Source organism: Aotus nancymaae, unplaced genomic scaffold (assembly GCF_030222135.1).
Source record: "Aotus nancymaae isolate 86718 unplaced genomic scaffold, 86718_ANA_hifiasm-v0.15.2.pri h1tg000028l, whole genome shotgun sequence".
In the NCBI taxonomy this organism is placed as follows: domain Eukaryota; kingdom Metazoa; phylum Chordata; class Mammalia; order Primates; family Aotidae; genus Aotus; species Aotus nancymaae.
This window is the reverse complement of record NW_026988441.1, coordinates 19,062,017-19,077,413: the sequence shown is the minus strand read 5'-3', so window position 1 is coordinate 19,077,413 and position 15,397 is coordinate 19,062,017. Positions and strand designations below refer to the sequence as shown.

At 50.7% G+C, this 15,397-nt stretch overlaps 1 protein-coding gene across 1 annotated transcript in view; it reads right to left on the bottom strand.

The window, feature by feature from the left end:
* The window catches only part of PEPD (peptidase D), a 127,554-nt gene that overhangs the window by 90,302 nt on the left and 21,855 nt on the right, over positions 1 to 15,397 (bottom strand). The window contains exons 5-6 of the mRNA XM_012448459.2: positions 10,483 to 10,530; positions 9,725 to 9,786 (exon numbers count right to left, since the gene is read on the bottom strand). Of these exons, the coding sequence (XP_012303882.1) occupies positions 9,725 to 9,786; positions 10,483 to 10,530 (110 nt within the window). The remainder of the gene's footprint in view (positions 1 to 9,724; positions 9,787 to 10,482; positions 10,531 to 15,397) is intronic.

The following is a 15,397-nucleotide window of genomic DNA, read 5'->3' as shown; positions in this document are numbered from 1 at the left end:
CCCATCCTCCACCTTCCAGTAGGCCCCACTGTGTGTTGTTCCCCTCTATGTGTCCGTGCGTTCTCATCATTCACCTCCCAATTTTAAGTGAGAACCTGTGGCATTTGGTTTTCTGTTCCTGTGTTAGTCTGCTTAGGATAACAGCCTCCAGCTCCATCCATGTTCCTGCAAAAGACATGATCTCATTCTTTTTATGGCTGCATAGTATTCCATGGTGTCTATGTACCACATTTTCTTTAACCAGTCTACCACTGATGGGCATTTAGGTTGATTCCATGTGTTTGCAATTGTGAATAGTGCTGCAGCGAACATACACATGCATGTGTTGTTATAATAGAACAATTTATATTCTTTTGGGTGTATACTCAGTAATGGAATTGCTGGGTCGAATGGTATTTCTGTTTTTAGGTCTTTCCGGAATTGCCACACTGTCTTCCACAATGGCTGAACTAACTTCCACTCCCACCACCAGTGTATAAGTGTTCCTTCTTCTCTGCAGCCTTGCCAGCATCTGTTATTTTTTGACTTTTTAATAAAAGCCAGGCAGAACGAATTTTTAAAATATGATTCAACTATATGCTCTAAAGAGACACACTTTAGATTAAAAAAAAAAAAAGGTTGAAAGTAAAAAGATGAGAAACGATATGCTACACAAACCAAAACTAAAATGGAATTAGAATCGCTATACTAACATCAGACAAAATAAGCTCTAAGATACAAAGTTTTACTTCTTTGTCCTTAGACAAAGAAGGACTTTTTAATGATAATTAGGTCAATCCACAAAGAAGATAAAACAATTACAAACATATGCACTTAACAGAGTCCTAAGATACATGTATCAAAAACTAACAAAATTGGAGACAGAAACAGAGACATCAATAATCTACTTTCGGTAATGAAGAAAACAACTAGACAAAAGATTAAAAAGGAAACAGAAGATGTGAACGAAAACACGGTGGCTCACGCCTATAATCTCAGCACTTTGGGAGGCCCAAGCGGGTAGATCACCTGAGGTCAGGAGTTCGAGATCAGCCTGGGTAACATGGCAAAACTCCGTCTCTTCTAAAAATACAAAAATTAGCCAGGCAGTGGCATGTGCCTGTAATCCCAGCTACTCGGGAGGCTGAGGCAGGAGAATTGCTTGAACCCAGGAAACTGAGCTTGCAGTGAGCCGAGATTGTGCCATTCCACTCCAGCCTGGGCAACAGAAGTGAAACTCTGCCACAAAAAAAAAGAAAAGAAAAGAAATAGAAAATCTAAACAGACCTTAACAAGAGAACAAATTTGTAATAAAAAAACTTCTCATAAAGAAAACCCCAGGACCAAATGTCTTTACTAAGGAATTCAATCAAACGCTTAAAGAATTAACACCAATCCTTCATAAACTCTTACCAAAAACCCAAGAGGGCCAGGTGCAGTGGTTCATACCTGTAAACTCAGCATTCTGGGAGGCAGAGGCGGGAGGATGTCTTGAGGTCAGGAGTTCAAGACCAGCCTGGCCAACATGGCAAAACCCCATCTCTACGGAAAATAAAAAAGTTAGCCAAGCATGGTGGCACGTGCCTGTAATTCCAGCTACTCAGGAGGCTGAGGCAGGAGAATCACTTGGACTCAAAAGGAGGTGGAGGTTGCAGTGAGCTGAGATCACACCACGACAATCCAACCTGTGACTGAGCGAGACTGTCTCAAAACAAATAAACAACAACAATAACAAAAACAGAAGAGAAGGCATTACTTTTCAACCATTTTACAAGGTCAGTATTACCTCGATGCTAAACTAGACAAAGATACTTTAGAAAAACAAAACTATACACCAAAATTACTTGCGAACAGAGACACAAGAATGTTTCAACAAAATACTAGCAAACAGAATCCAGCAACATATAAAAAGGATATATATACGTCATGACCAAGTGGGAGATTTTTCCAAGGAATGCAAGATTCTTTCAACATACAAAAATAAATCAAAGTAACACATCAATCATATTAATAGAACATGTAACAAAACCATATGCTTGCATCAATACATGCAGAAAAAGAATATGATAAGATCAAACCCCTTTTCATAATAAACACTCAATGAACTAGGGAGGGAAAGGAACTTCTTCAACTTGATAAACAGCATCTACAAAAAAAAAAAAAAATCCTCAACTAACGTCATAGGATACTGAATGGTAAAAGACAAAAAGCTTTCCCCTAAGATGAGGAACAAGGCAAGCACATCTGCTGTCTCCACGTCTATTCAACCTTGTACTGGAGGTTCTAGCCAGGGCAAACAGGCAAGAGGAGACATGAAAGGCATCCACATGACCCTGCAATTCCACTTCTAGGTCTATACCCAAGGGAATGTGAGGGCATATGGTCACACAAGAAGTCTGACATCAATGCTCATAGCAGCATTAATCAGAACAGCTCAAAGTTGGAAGCAACCCACTGATGAATGGACAAATCAAATGTGGCATGTATCCATAGAAAATACTACTTCTCAGCCATAAAATAAAGTAGTAGTGACAGAATAAGCAAATAGAGAAATCAGGAAAGATGGAGAAGACATAAACAATACATTAACCAACTTGACGTAACTGACATATACAGAACACTGTGGCCCATAACTGCAGAATACATACTTTAAGTGTACGCGAAACATTTATCCTAATGGTCACGTGCTGGAAGTTCAACATATTTTAAAGGGCTGAGATACAGAGAATGGTCATTAATCACGGTAGAATTAATGAGAAATCCATAACAAAAAGGAAACGATGAAATCTTAAATTGTCTAGAAATTAAGCGACAGACCTAAATACTCATGGTTCAAAGATAAAAATACAATGAAATTAGAAAACAGCAATATGAAATATCATAACCTGTGAGAAATGCAGCCAAAGCAATGTTTATAGGAAAACTCATAGCTCTACACATATACAGCAGAAAAGAACACTAAAAATCAGTGATCTAAACTTCCATCCTAAGAATGCCCCTTGCAGAAAGCAATGAAATGAAAAGGAAACACATAAGAAAATTCTACAAAGCCAAAAGCTGTCCTTCGATAAGATGAACACCATTGAAAAGCTGACCCCAGGAGACAAAAGGGTCAGGTCAGGGCACATCTCTGACACAAGAGAACCATGTGTGATCCAGAGTTCAATCTGGAGAGGAACAAGGTAGCCTAGCACAAGCTACAGGCCTCAGCAGAGAAGCCTCAGCAAGACTTCAACTCTCTGGATTCCAAGACCTGCCCCTTAGCCAGGTGCGGTGGCTCACACCTGTAATCCCAACAGTTTGGGAGGCCAAAGCAGAAAGATCACTTGAGCCCAGGAGTTCAAGACCAGCCTGGGCAACATAGCGAGACCTTGTCTCTACAAAAAATTTAAAAATTATCTGGGTGTGTTGGCACACACCTGTAGTCCCAGCTACTCAGGAGGCTGAGGTGGGAAGATGGCTTGAGTCCAGGAGGTTGAGGCTGTAGTGATTCATGATTGCACCACTGTACTCCAGCAGCCTGGGCAACAGTGAGACCCTGTCTCTTTAAAAAAAAAAAAAAAAGAAAAGAAAAGAAGACCTGTCCCACACAATGGTACACACCAGCACATGCAGGGTCATGACCTCCTGTCCTCCTGCAAGCCAGGGACTCTTCAGGGCTTCGTGAATGGTGTTGAAAATACCTACGTAATGCCATGGTTGTGAGGCCAGCAGCCCTATTCCCAGCTGAGCCAGGTGAACAGGGTCAGGAACAGGAGAGGAGAGAGAAGGGGGTACCAGCAGGCTGAGAGGATTCCAGATCTCTGAAGCATTCAGGATCCTCAACTATACAAACAGGACCATATGATTCAAAGTCGACCTAAATGTCATGGAATCAAAGCCTTACTTACGAAATACCAAAGAGACTACAGGCAACCAATGTGGTTCAGAGTGAAGAACAGGGCAGCAGGTGACATAAATCAAGACTACAAAATAGACTGTGGCTCCCACTGCACCAAATGCGACTTTGACCTCAGGAAAAGCAGTGGCTGATCCACTCAGCAGCCAAACACACCGACAACATTTCATTTTACTCAACGTACATATGCATACACACGTGCACAAGCACACAAACAGCAAAGTGACCCAGGACAGAGTGACTCAGCACGCAGACACAGATGCACATACAGACACACAGAGACAGGCATATGCTTGGAAAAGTGGCACACACAGACACACACAGCCATGTGCACAACAGAGGCATGCTCGGACACACACAGATAGACCCCAGTGTATATGCACAGACACACACAGACAGGCAGACACACACAGGAACATATACACACATACACACACACACACACATACACACACTAAGGCACATGCCTAGAGGAATGCAGACACACAGATAAAGACACACATACTCAGACAGGCAAATACTTAGGCACACAAAAAGATCCACACCCTGATATACACACATATAGGTACACACAGACACATACAGATCAATGTATATACACAGTACACATGTGCACGTGTACACACACACACACACACACACACACTCAGACACAAAAATGTACTCAGAGAAACATGATCAGACACACATGGAAGAATCCAAAAGACAAGGCTAATAGGTTGAACCATGGGTAATGAAATTCATATAGTTCTTGTTTTTGCCTCCACACTGGTTAGCATTTCCTACAATGAGCATGTATTAATCGTGTCAAAGTATCAACGAAATCCCTCTGGGCCTGTGAGGGTAGGAGTGCCCTAGAAGCAGAGTGTAATTTTCTGATGAGCTCTATATGCCGCTGGGAGATAAAAGGGCCAAAGTCCCCATCCAGGCCACTGGCTTCTTCCCAGGAGTTTCTCACCCAAAGATGAGGCAGCCCCTCCACTCCGCTCCCTGCAAGGCAGCTGGGTCAGGTTCTCACCTCTTGAGGGTCCCTGCCCTCATTATCTCCACAGGTCCCAATTAGAAAGCCAATCCTGGCAGGGCGCAGTGGCTCACGCCTGTAATCCCAGAACTTTGGGAGGCCAAGGTGAGTGGATCACCTGAGGTCAGGAGTTTGAGACCAGCCTGGCCAACATGGTGAAACTCTGCCTCTACTAAAAACACAAAATTAGCCAGGCATGATGGCGCATGCCTGTAATCCTAGCTACTCGGGGGGCTGAGGCAGAAGAAATGTTGGAACCCAGGAGGCGGATGTCACAGTGAGCCGAGATGGCAGCACTGCACTCCAGCCTGGGTGACAGAGCCAGACTTCGTTTCAAAAAGAAAAAGAAAGCCAATCCTAAATATTAACTTGATATTCAAGTTAACAGTAACCAGAAAACCATGGTCCTCAAATCACAGATTGGCATTTTGCTATTATCATCAAGTTTTAATAATGTCCCTGTACTTCCTGGGTTTTAAAATTCACATCTTCAGATATTAATATTCCTGCATTAACAACCCCCAAATTCAGCATTTCAACTTTCACTGCTTGCTTAAATTTGTGGGATTAATTTGTAACCAATTGTCTTCAAATATGCAAGGCCATGTAAGTAAATGCCGAAAGATAAGAAATACACTTATCCTGAATAACGGGCTGATGTAAAATAAAATACCGACCGTATTTCTTTCCCAGACAATGGCAAGAAACGGAGTCCCTGTCATTCACTGCCCCTGCCCAGGGCTCCTGCACACGGCTTCTGCCTGTCTAGGAGGTGACTGTCTTGTGCCAAGAGGGCACCCCTGTTAAGGCATGGAAACCTGATGGACAGGCAGCCCTCAGCTCAGGCCACCTGGCCCCTGCTACAATCCCCCAACAGACCATCTCTTCTTCACGGTCAGTCTCCCTCTCTCAGGAAAACCTACCCTGAAGTCCACCTCCTTAGATGCTCTCAGAGATCTACCATGTCTGACTTTGCTCCCAGTCTTCAGGAACCAAGAGTTCCAGGGAGCTGTGGTGCCTGCCGTCCACGGGAAGAAGTCTAAAGTCTCTTCCTGTAGGGTTCCCCTCCCTACCTTGGCTTCCCTCAGTTCCCTGCCCCCAAAACCAGTCCCCCATCATGGCCCCGCCAGGTCCCCCACGCCCACACCCACCCCTCCTGCCAGAGCCTGCAGCAAGGCTTGCTCTTCCCAAACCTTCCTCGGGACTGCTCCAACCAAGCTACACACGGAGCTGCATCATGGGCCAGATCCCAAACTCAGAAGGCCCTACAGACTGTCCCAGCCGGCGCCTTTCAAGCTACTGTCATCACACTGAGTCACGCCCCTCGGTAAGCCCAGGGGCCACAGGCTACAGGGGGCTCCCTCTGGTCTCTCTGGCCATGTGCATGCCCACCACCCTCAGCCCGCCTCTGCCCCCATCCCCTCTGCTCCCTGTCCTCTGCTATCCCCACATCTCGAGACCCCGCACACTCCTGCTGCAGGCAGCAGTGCCCTGACCCTGATCTGAGGAGGCAGACGGAGGTCTGAGACTAAGGCTGAGCCCAAGTGGGACAGACCGCAGGCCAGACACCACGAGGAGCCCCAATTGGTGGGGTCCCAGGCCAACTGTCCAGCTGGACCAGGGTTCCGAGGGTCTAGGATGGGCGGACAGGTGGGGGTCACTGTCTACCACAAGCTCCTCTTTCTTGCAGGCCAGGGGATAAGGGGAGCTGGAGGGACCCATCAGGTCAAACCAAGAGACTAAACCTGAACTTCTGTTAGAGTAGGAGGTCAATCGAAGCCCAAGGTGCAAGGTGCGTCAGAGACATTTGAAAGGGTCAAAAAGGACAACCCAGGAGCACGGAGCTTCATCAGAGCGGTGAGAAGCAACTAGGGTGGAAGCAGCTGCGTACTGGAGAGGAGGACGACAGCAAGATTCATCTTGCTTGGGAAACAGGCTATTAATATCCTGGCTAGCAGCTGGAGGTGCACCCGGCAGGCCGGGGAATGCGGCTGCTGAGTGGCAGCGGCCCTTGGGGACATGGTCTCTGCCCACCCCGGCACAGAAGTGCTGGCGGTCTGGGTGAGTGGAAGGCAGGGAGATGAGCTGTATCCGGACCCCAGGAATGCAGATGAGACTGTCCACAGGGAAGGGGCTGGGGGCAGCTTTAGGTAGAGACTGGGGCCCACGGCATACAGGGTAGCGGGTACCAGCCAGAGGCTCCTGCCCCAGTGAAGCAACCCTGGTGACATGGTGAGGTAAGGCCCTGATGGAGGACACCCAGCAGGGGATAAGGAGGGGACGGAGTAGAACGAGCAGGCCAGAGACGGCCATGAGGGTTCTAACCTGCAGCGCGTTGCATCAGCCAAGTCAGAGACTCGGCCAGCAACCTGATGGGTGGGTGTGGAAACTGACATGCCAGCACCCAGCATGGGGTGTGGTGTCTCAACCCAGCTCCCAGCTGAGGGGCCGGGTGAGCACCCTCCCCGCAGTCAGCCCCTGCCCGGCCTGGATCAGAGGTTGGAGAGGTACTAGCCTGGTGTCTGGGAAGATGGTGCAAAAGTAAGGCTATCCCTAGCTCTCCAAAAAGTGTCCCAATGCTGACAGGGTGGGGTGGGGGGTTTGCAGAGCATGGGCTCCTCTGGGATCTTGGCAGGGGACACAGGGACTGGTGAGCAACAGGGGACAGAGACTGGGATGAGAGGTCACACCTGGTAATCCTCTGGGTAACAAGGCCTTCAATTTCTGACACTCACTGACAGTGATGAGGGCCCTGGGGCAGCCCGGGGCCCCACCTGCCTCCCTCAGGGAATCTCAAGGAGCAAGGTGGCAGAGCTCTGCTTCAGGGGCCACACCTTGAGCTCCCCACTGGGAACTCTGTGGCCACACAGCTACCAGACGTGGTCCTGCGGGGGCTCAGCATTCTCTACAGCAGAGACCTCTGGAGGGGCAAGCAAAGCTCTCACTGCTGAGAAGCCCACAGCTCGCTAACATCTGGGAAACTAGGAATCGGCGATCCTGGAGTCCACCTGGCCCACCATGTAGATGGGGAGAGTAAGGCACAGAGGAACGATGGGATTTGCTGGGGTTTGCTTGTGGGCAACTGTCACTGAGCACCAGCTCTGGGCCAGGCCCCAGGTGAGTGTGATCTCCTCCAGTGCCCACCACACGCCCAGGCAGCACCAGGTTACACATGGATGAGCTGAGGGTCCCCCTGCTGCAGAGACCCAAGCAGAGGTCATGGAGAGGTTGCATGGCATGGTCAAGGAAAGTGTGCAGGACACTGGAGTCCCAGCACCAGGTAGGCTGGGGGGATTCGGAGAGCCCCGGGCCTGGGGCAGGCAGCAGCTGGCTGTGCCCGTACCTGCTCCGAGGGCCTTGGGGACTGGGGAGAGAGAGCAGCTCCATGGTCAGCATTTCAACAAGCTGGGCTAATTGCTGCCAGGGGTGGGAGGCGGGGCCGCTTTGGGGAAACTCCCGAGAGGACACAAAGATCGGTGCAGTGAAAAAGCAGCAAACCTACTCCCCGCCCCCCGAGGAGGGGGAGGTGATACATATTTATGAGCTCATAATCCCTCCTAATCACCCCTACACCACACATAGAGATTCCAGCAGCTTGGGCTCATACATAATTATAAGGCGCTTCCTCCATCACTGCCTTGGCCCACCAAAGGACAACAGAGGACACGGAGGCTGCAGGGGATGCATAGTAGGGGAGGGGCTGGGGATCCAGGTCCCGGAGTCGAGGCTGGGAGCTGCCCACTGTCCACGCTCAGCAGTCTCGAGCACGGGGGCCTTGTCTGCTATAGCACCAGCCAGCAATGCAGGCCACAGACCCCAGGGCCAGCCACCAGCCAGCCCAGGGATGCAGGCACAGCCAGTAGGCAGGGCTCTCCCGCCCTCTCCAGGCTCTCCCAGAGGCCATGGGTGAGGGGTGACAAGCAGGAGAGGGGCTTCTTTCCCTGTGCCTAAGGTCTGTCCTTCTGCCTGGAGAGAAAAGGGGAACTGCTTCCCAAGCAGGGTTTAGGGGCTCAGCCTGGAGCTCGGTTAAGAGAAGAGATTAAGAAGATCCTACCTGGGACTGGGACAGCAGTGGACATGAGGGAGCTGCTGAGAGCCAGGTTGGAAGGGGATAATGACTAAGACTAAGAGAGGGGGCTTGGGCCAGGCACACATCTGGTGGCTCACATCCGGTGGCTCACATCCGGTGGCTCACATCTGTAATCTCAGCACTTTGGGAAGCCGAGGTGGGCGGATCACCTGAGGTCATGTGGCCAATGTGGCAAAACCCCACCTCTATTAAAAATACAAAAATTAGCCAGGTATGGTGGCGCATGCCTGTAATTCCAGCTACTCAGGAGGCCAAGGCAGGAGAATTGCTTGAACCCAGAAGGCAGAGATTGTAGTAAGCCAAGATCCCACCACTGCATTTCAGCCTGGCGACAGAGTGAGACTCTGTCTCAGAAAAAAAAAAAAAAAAAAAAAAAGACGGGGGGATGCTTGACGCACGGACCACAGGGGCTCACAGACAGTCTCTAGAGGGTAAACAGCCCTGCCTGTGCCTGCCCCTGCCCCTGTCCCTGCCAGGTGGCCAGGGCTGCCTGAGCACTTAAACAGAGACGAGGTACCTTTCCTTCAAGAAAATGTTTTCTTTCGAGGTGATTTTTTTTTCTTTCCTTCAAGGTGATTTTTGGCAAATTATGCTTCTAAACATTTTCTCAAAATGTCCAAACTCCTTAAAAAGAAGTTTGCATATTTCATGTCTTATTTGTAGACTGGGAAAGACCTGCTGGTGGAGGTGGGAGTGAGGGAGGGTGAGGAATGAGTCCCCCGGGCCCAGGACTCACTTGCTGATGCCCTCAAAAGAGGCCTCTCTGCAGACGCTGCCGCTGTCCGTGTTGACACCACGCTGGGGAGAGAGAACACAGATGTGTCACACGGGCCGCACGGCACCCCCACAGCCTGCACCCCTGTGGCCTCCAGTCAGGCTGAGGACAGGTAAGAACAGGTATCCCCTGCACCCCAGCCAGCCCATCCCCTCCTGCCTTCCCTTGACAAATGAGCCACCCAGCCAGGTAGCTCCAGGCCCAAGCCCAGCACAAGGGCAGCCCTCCTTTGCTGCCACTTGCCAAGTGGAGGAAGTGGGGGCCCTGCAAACACCGCAGCATCCCAGCTGCACAGCAAGGCCTTCTCCACGGAGGTCAGAGCTCTCTGCTGAAACAAGCCAGGCTGTCCAGACTGGAGCACAGTGGCATGATTATACCTCACTGCACCCTCGAACTCCTGGGCTCAAGCACTCCTCCCACCTCAGCCTCCTGAGTAGCTGGGACTGCAAGTACATGCCACAAGGAATAGCTGATTTTTTAATCTGTTGCAGAGACAGGGTCTTGCCATGTTGCCCAGGCTGGCCTGGAAATCCTGCCCCCGAGCGATCCTCCCAGCTTGGCCTCTCAAGGCACTCGGATAACAAGCATGAGCCACTGCACCCGAGCCCTCTCAGTTTCTTAATCCTCCCCTATGGTCCTGACCTCTGCAGGAGAGGTAGCTCCCTAAAAACCTTCTCCAGAGCCAAGCACTGCTCCACCCCTGGACACCAGCCACTTACCAAAGTGAGGAGGACAGAGGGCTTCCTTGACGTCAGGACACTGGCAATCTAGAAGGTCGGGAAAAAAACCCACTTTAGAGCAACCACAAAGCCTGATGACAATGACATGCCACCATTCCTTCATAATGACAGTGCACATTTGTCAAGCAGATCCTTAGGACAGGTGACACGGGTGCTGCCCTCCCCCTGCAGGTAAAGAAACCCAGCTTCCCCCAGTTGAAGGACTTCTAAAAGCCACATGGCCATCAAGGGGCAGAGAGGATAAAGCTACATCAGGCTGGCTTCCCACCCTGCCCTGCTTCGATGAGGCACACGTATCCCCGGCTCCAAGTAGCCAGCCCCGCCCACCCTCCAAGGCCAGCCCCTCTGCCCATCTGCAAAGTCCTTGCTCAAAGACCCGGTCCCAGGAACCCTTCAGGCTCCAGCTCTACCAGGCTCTGGTTCCTAGGGCAGAGGCCTCCCTAAACCCAGGGGAGTTGGCATCCCCAATCCCACCCTCTGGCCCCCACCTCACAGCCCACTCTCTGTCCCTCCGCCACGACACACTCAGGCCTCCTGCCACTGCAGGCCAGTTACTTGCCCACCCAAGCCCTTGAATCTGAGTGCAGGGCATGCCTCTGCTCCGGCTCTTACCTCTCCCTGAATGCCTTCTTCCCATCACAGAGCCTCATCAATTCACATTCAGGATGGAAGCCCCAGTCCCCTGGGCAGGTTCATTCACTCGCTCCTCTACTGCCCCACTGACAGTCACCACTCCCCCAGCAAAGTGCCAAGTGCCAACCACCCTGCCGGGATCTATTTCTTCCTCTCCTAACCCCTCCTCCTCAGTCTGCCCTGGATCTTGGCTACTGCAGATCCTCTTGTATCTGAGCACCCCCAGGGCAGAGAACTGTCTCATCTCTATAGCCCTCCCCGCTCCCCATATCCCTATCCTAACTCTTTACACCAGCAATGGAGGGGGAGAGTAAGGAGAATGTGTTGTTGTTTTAACAGCTTGATTGAGTGATCACTTATGCTGCCTGTATTTAACATGGACATTTTGATAAGTTTTGACATATGTATACATATACCTTTTCTAATACAGAGATGCCTCCCAAGAAAACCTGGAACGCACTCAAAGCTATAAAAAGATAAAACGCACGTACAATCCTATCTCCAGAGACGTTTTAGCTTTGCACATAAAAACACAGATCTGTAATGACATTTGGATCATATGAAATTATATGCTTCACTTATTTCCTGTCATTATATATTCTTCAAACATGCAATTTTTAGCAGTCACTACCGCTGGGGACGGTAAACGTCCCATAAGTCGCTGATGACGGCCTATGCCAGTCATCTTACACACAGCATCTCATTTAACCACACGGGGAGACAGTGTGGCAAACGTGCAGGTTTCGCAAATGAGAATGGCTTACGGGTTAGAGAACCTGCCTGAGTCCAGTTAAAAAATAATAGCGCAGCCCAGATTTGAACCTTTGGCTGTAGAACACTCTTAGTGGAGGCCACTCATTCCTCTACGGGACACTTAAATTCCATCTAATGAGGCCGGGCACGGTGGCTCACGCCTGCAATCCCAGCACTTTGGGAGGCCGAGGCGGGTGGATCACGAGGTCAAGAGATCGAGGCCATCCTGGTCAACATGGTGAAACCCCGTCTCTACTAATAATACGAAAAATTAGCTGGGCATGGTGGCGTGTGTCTGTAATCCCAGCTACTTAGGAGGCTGAGGCAGGAGAACTGCCTGAACCCAGGAGGTGGAGGTTGCGGTGAGCCAAGATCGCGCCATTGCACTCCAGCCTGGGTAACGAGCGAAACTCCGTCTCAAAAAAAAAAAAAAAATTCCATCTAACGATTCACTATTATAAATAATGCTGTGATGAACATCCTTCCATATAAGGCTTTATTTCCTGAAAATTAGTTTTTAAAACTGCTGGGTCAAAAGCCACAGACCTTGCCAAGGTTTGCCATGCTCCTTGCCCAGTGATCCTCCAGACAAGCACCAATCATCTCCCAGGATCCTTGAGAATGGCTGTGTCCTTTGGCCTCAGTGTTCCAAAAACCAAAAGGCTCGGCTGGGTGCAGTGAGTGGCTCATGCCTATAATCCCAGCACTTTGGGAGGCAGAGGCGGGACGATCACTTGAGGTCAGGAGTTGGAGACCAGCCTGGCCAACATGGTAAAACTCCATTTCTAACAAAAATGCAAAAAAATTAGCCAGGCATGGTGACTGTAATCCCAGCTGTTTTGGGAGGCTGAGGCAGAAGAATTGCTCGAACCTGGGAGGCCGAGGTTTCAGTGAGTCGAGATCGCCCCACTGTACTCTAGCCTGGGAAACAAGAATGAAACTCTATATTCAAAAAAAAAAAAAAAAAAAAGAAAAGAAAAAGAAAAGAGAAGAAAAGAAAAACGAAAGGCTCATCTGTGTTCCTCCACACCCCCGGCCCCTCCTGAAGGACGGGGAGGCTTATTAAAAGGAACGCGGCTGCATGTGCTGGCTCTGGGTGTGTTGTTAGTTGATGTGAAGGGTCTGCATTCATCTGCACAGAAGGAGTCAGTCAATTACAGCAGCAGAATCAGAGAGCCAGGAGGCACTTGGGGACTGTATCTGCTACTGTCCTTGGGAGAAAGGAGCAGGAAAACAAATGGGTGGGCTGACGGTTTTTCTTGGGGCGATGACTCTCGGGAGGTGCTGGTAAGGAACAACGGAGAGGAGGGCAGCTGGCTCCAAGCAGCCCGGTGCTCAGACAAGCCAGGCCTCCCGGTCCTGGCAGGGCATCTTTTATTGATCACAACTGCTTGAGTGGGGCCTGGTTACCTCTGCAGCTGCAAAACCTCTCCCGGCCTGGTAGCTCCACCCACCCTTCCCCATGGAGACCCATTAGTGCTATGCTCTCATCAGCACACCCTGACTCCATGCCTCAAATATTAAGGGAACACAACGCACTGTGTGTTGCCGGCTCCCAATGCAGCCCCAGCACACATGACAGCACGGCTCTGTCAACCCAGGGCCTCGTTTCCACGGAGTGGTGGCCACTGGGGACCTCTCACACTCTGCACCATTAAATGGCCCTGCCTTGCTTTGTGCCACGGCCAGCATCAATTTCTCAGGCAGCCTCCGGCCTCTGTGGCAGATGAAGCTGGATGGTCACAGGCAGAATTCGTCGGAGCCCTGTGGTTGTACATCCTCCCTCAGGGACAGTCAGAGGCTTCTGTGCTTTCCAACTCACCTCCTGCGCTTTCCTACCCAGGGGCCCGACCAGGCCCGAGGGCCGCTCTTCTTTTGACGAGCTGGAGAAAAAAGCTGGATATGCTCCAGCGCTAGGAAAGCCTGCAAGGCGCCAGAGAGCTGGCTCTGCCCTGCAAGCACCAAGGGTTTTGAAAATAAGCCTTCTTTCACAGCATTCTCCTCCAACGGTAGTGCACGCAGGTGGCCTGTGTTAGGGACAAGCTGCCTCAGAAAACCCCGTCCGTGCAAGCCGACCCCCCGCAACTCTGACTGCTCTGCAGCTGCATTCCTGAACTCCTATCTAGGTGCTACAATTGAGCAAAGCCTGAATACAGTCGTCTGGGCAGCTCAGGGGAGGACAGGGAAAACAAATGTTTGTTATCCATACTTGTAAATTCCTGTTTGATACATACCTGTAAAATCCTGTTTAAAACTCCTGCCACAAAAGTCACAGGATGATGTGGTGTAAGTCTGTCACAAGTTAACAAATGATCACTGTGCCTGTTACAAGCTGATAGATGACCTCAGTCCTGAAACTCCTTTATGCCCCTCTCACCCCATATAAACCCCCCGTTTTGTAAGCTCGGGCTGCCTCCTCTGATTGTTATGGAGCAGCCAGCAGGTTAATAAAACTTGCTTGTCCGACTTTGGGTCTACTCTCCTTTCTCTCGGCTAACCTTACAGCCTGCATTGCTTTTAAATTATTGAATTTGTTTCTCAAATGTAAACATCAGGAAACATCGCCAACAGTCTGGATGTGCAGCTATTCTTCAACAATCAGGTTCCAGGGGTCCTGGGCCGGCAGGCCCACAGAGTAACGGCTCCTGCTGACCCCATCACTCCTGATGCCTGTCCCTGTGCTCCCACAGTTGTCCTCTTACATCTGTCCTGCCTGCAGCAGACTCGGTGACCCTGGGACCTTCTGCCTGGTGCCATAAAGGGAAGCAAGTGTACGGAACGCACCCTCCACCTGCCAGCTCCCAGCCGGTGACCCCGCCAGTCTTTGCACGGGGCCTTCATGGCAGAGCCTCAGGGCCCCACTCAGGGTTCTGCTGAGTGCCCCCTTCCCAGGGGAACTGCCTTCTCAGTAGTTAAACTCAGGATCATCTGTGGGGAGGAGGGAACCTTGGAGCCGATAGTGTGCCCCATCAGACACCTGCATGTCATACATGCTGTCACATGACCAGTCATGGCATGGAGGGCTTCCTGCCTTTTTTCAGAGGAGACGAGTGTTGGCTGTGATTTGTCACTGACAGCTGAGGCCACCCCAACTGAGAGGGGGCTGACTGCCACAGAAATGGCCTGGGGACCCCTTCTCTGAATAAAAAGCCTCCTGTCACCTCCCACGATGCTCCAGGCCCCGGGTACCTTGAGCGACCTGGGACACCTCCCAGTTCAGGGGGCTCAGTCCAGCAGGTTGTTCTTTTTGGCAGGCTCCCTTCTGAGCCACAGAAAATCAAAGGCACAGGGAGCCCGAATTGCCTGCGCATGAGTGTCCTACAGCAGCCCTCCTTTCTAAGGGGCAAGGGAGGCCTGGAGGGCAGGCCCCTGGGTCCAGAGGTCCTGGGGTCGCATCCCAGCACCACTCCCTTCCAGTTGTGCGACAATGGACCAGGCCTTTCTCTTTGAGCCTCAGCCTCATCTATCAATGGGTTGGGGGCTGTGGTTCAGCACAGGACACAGCGGG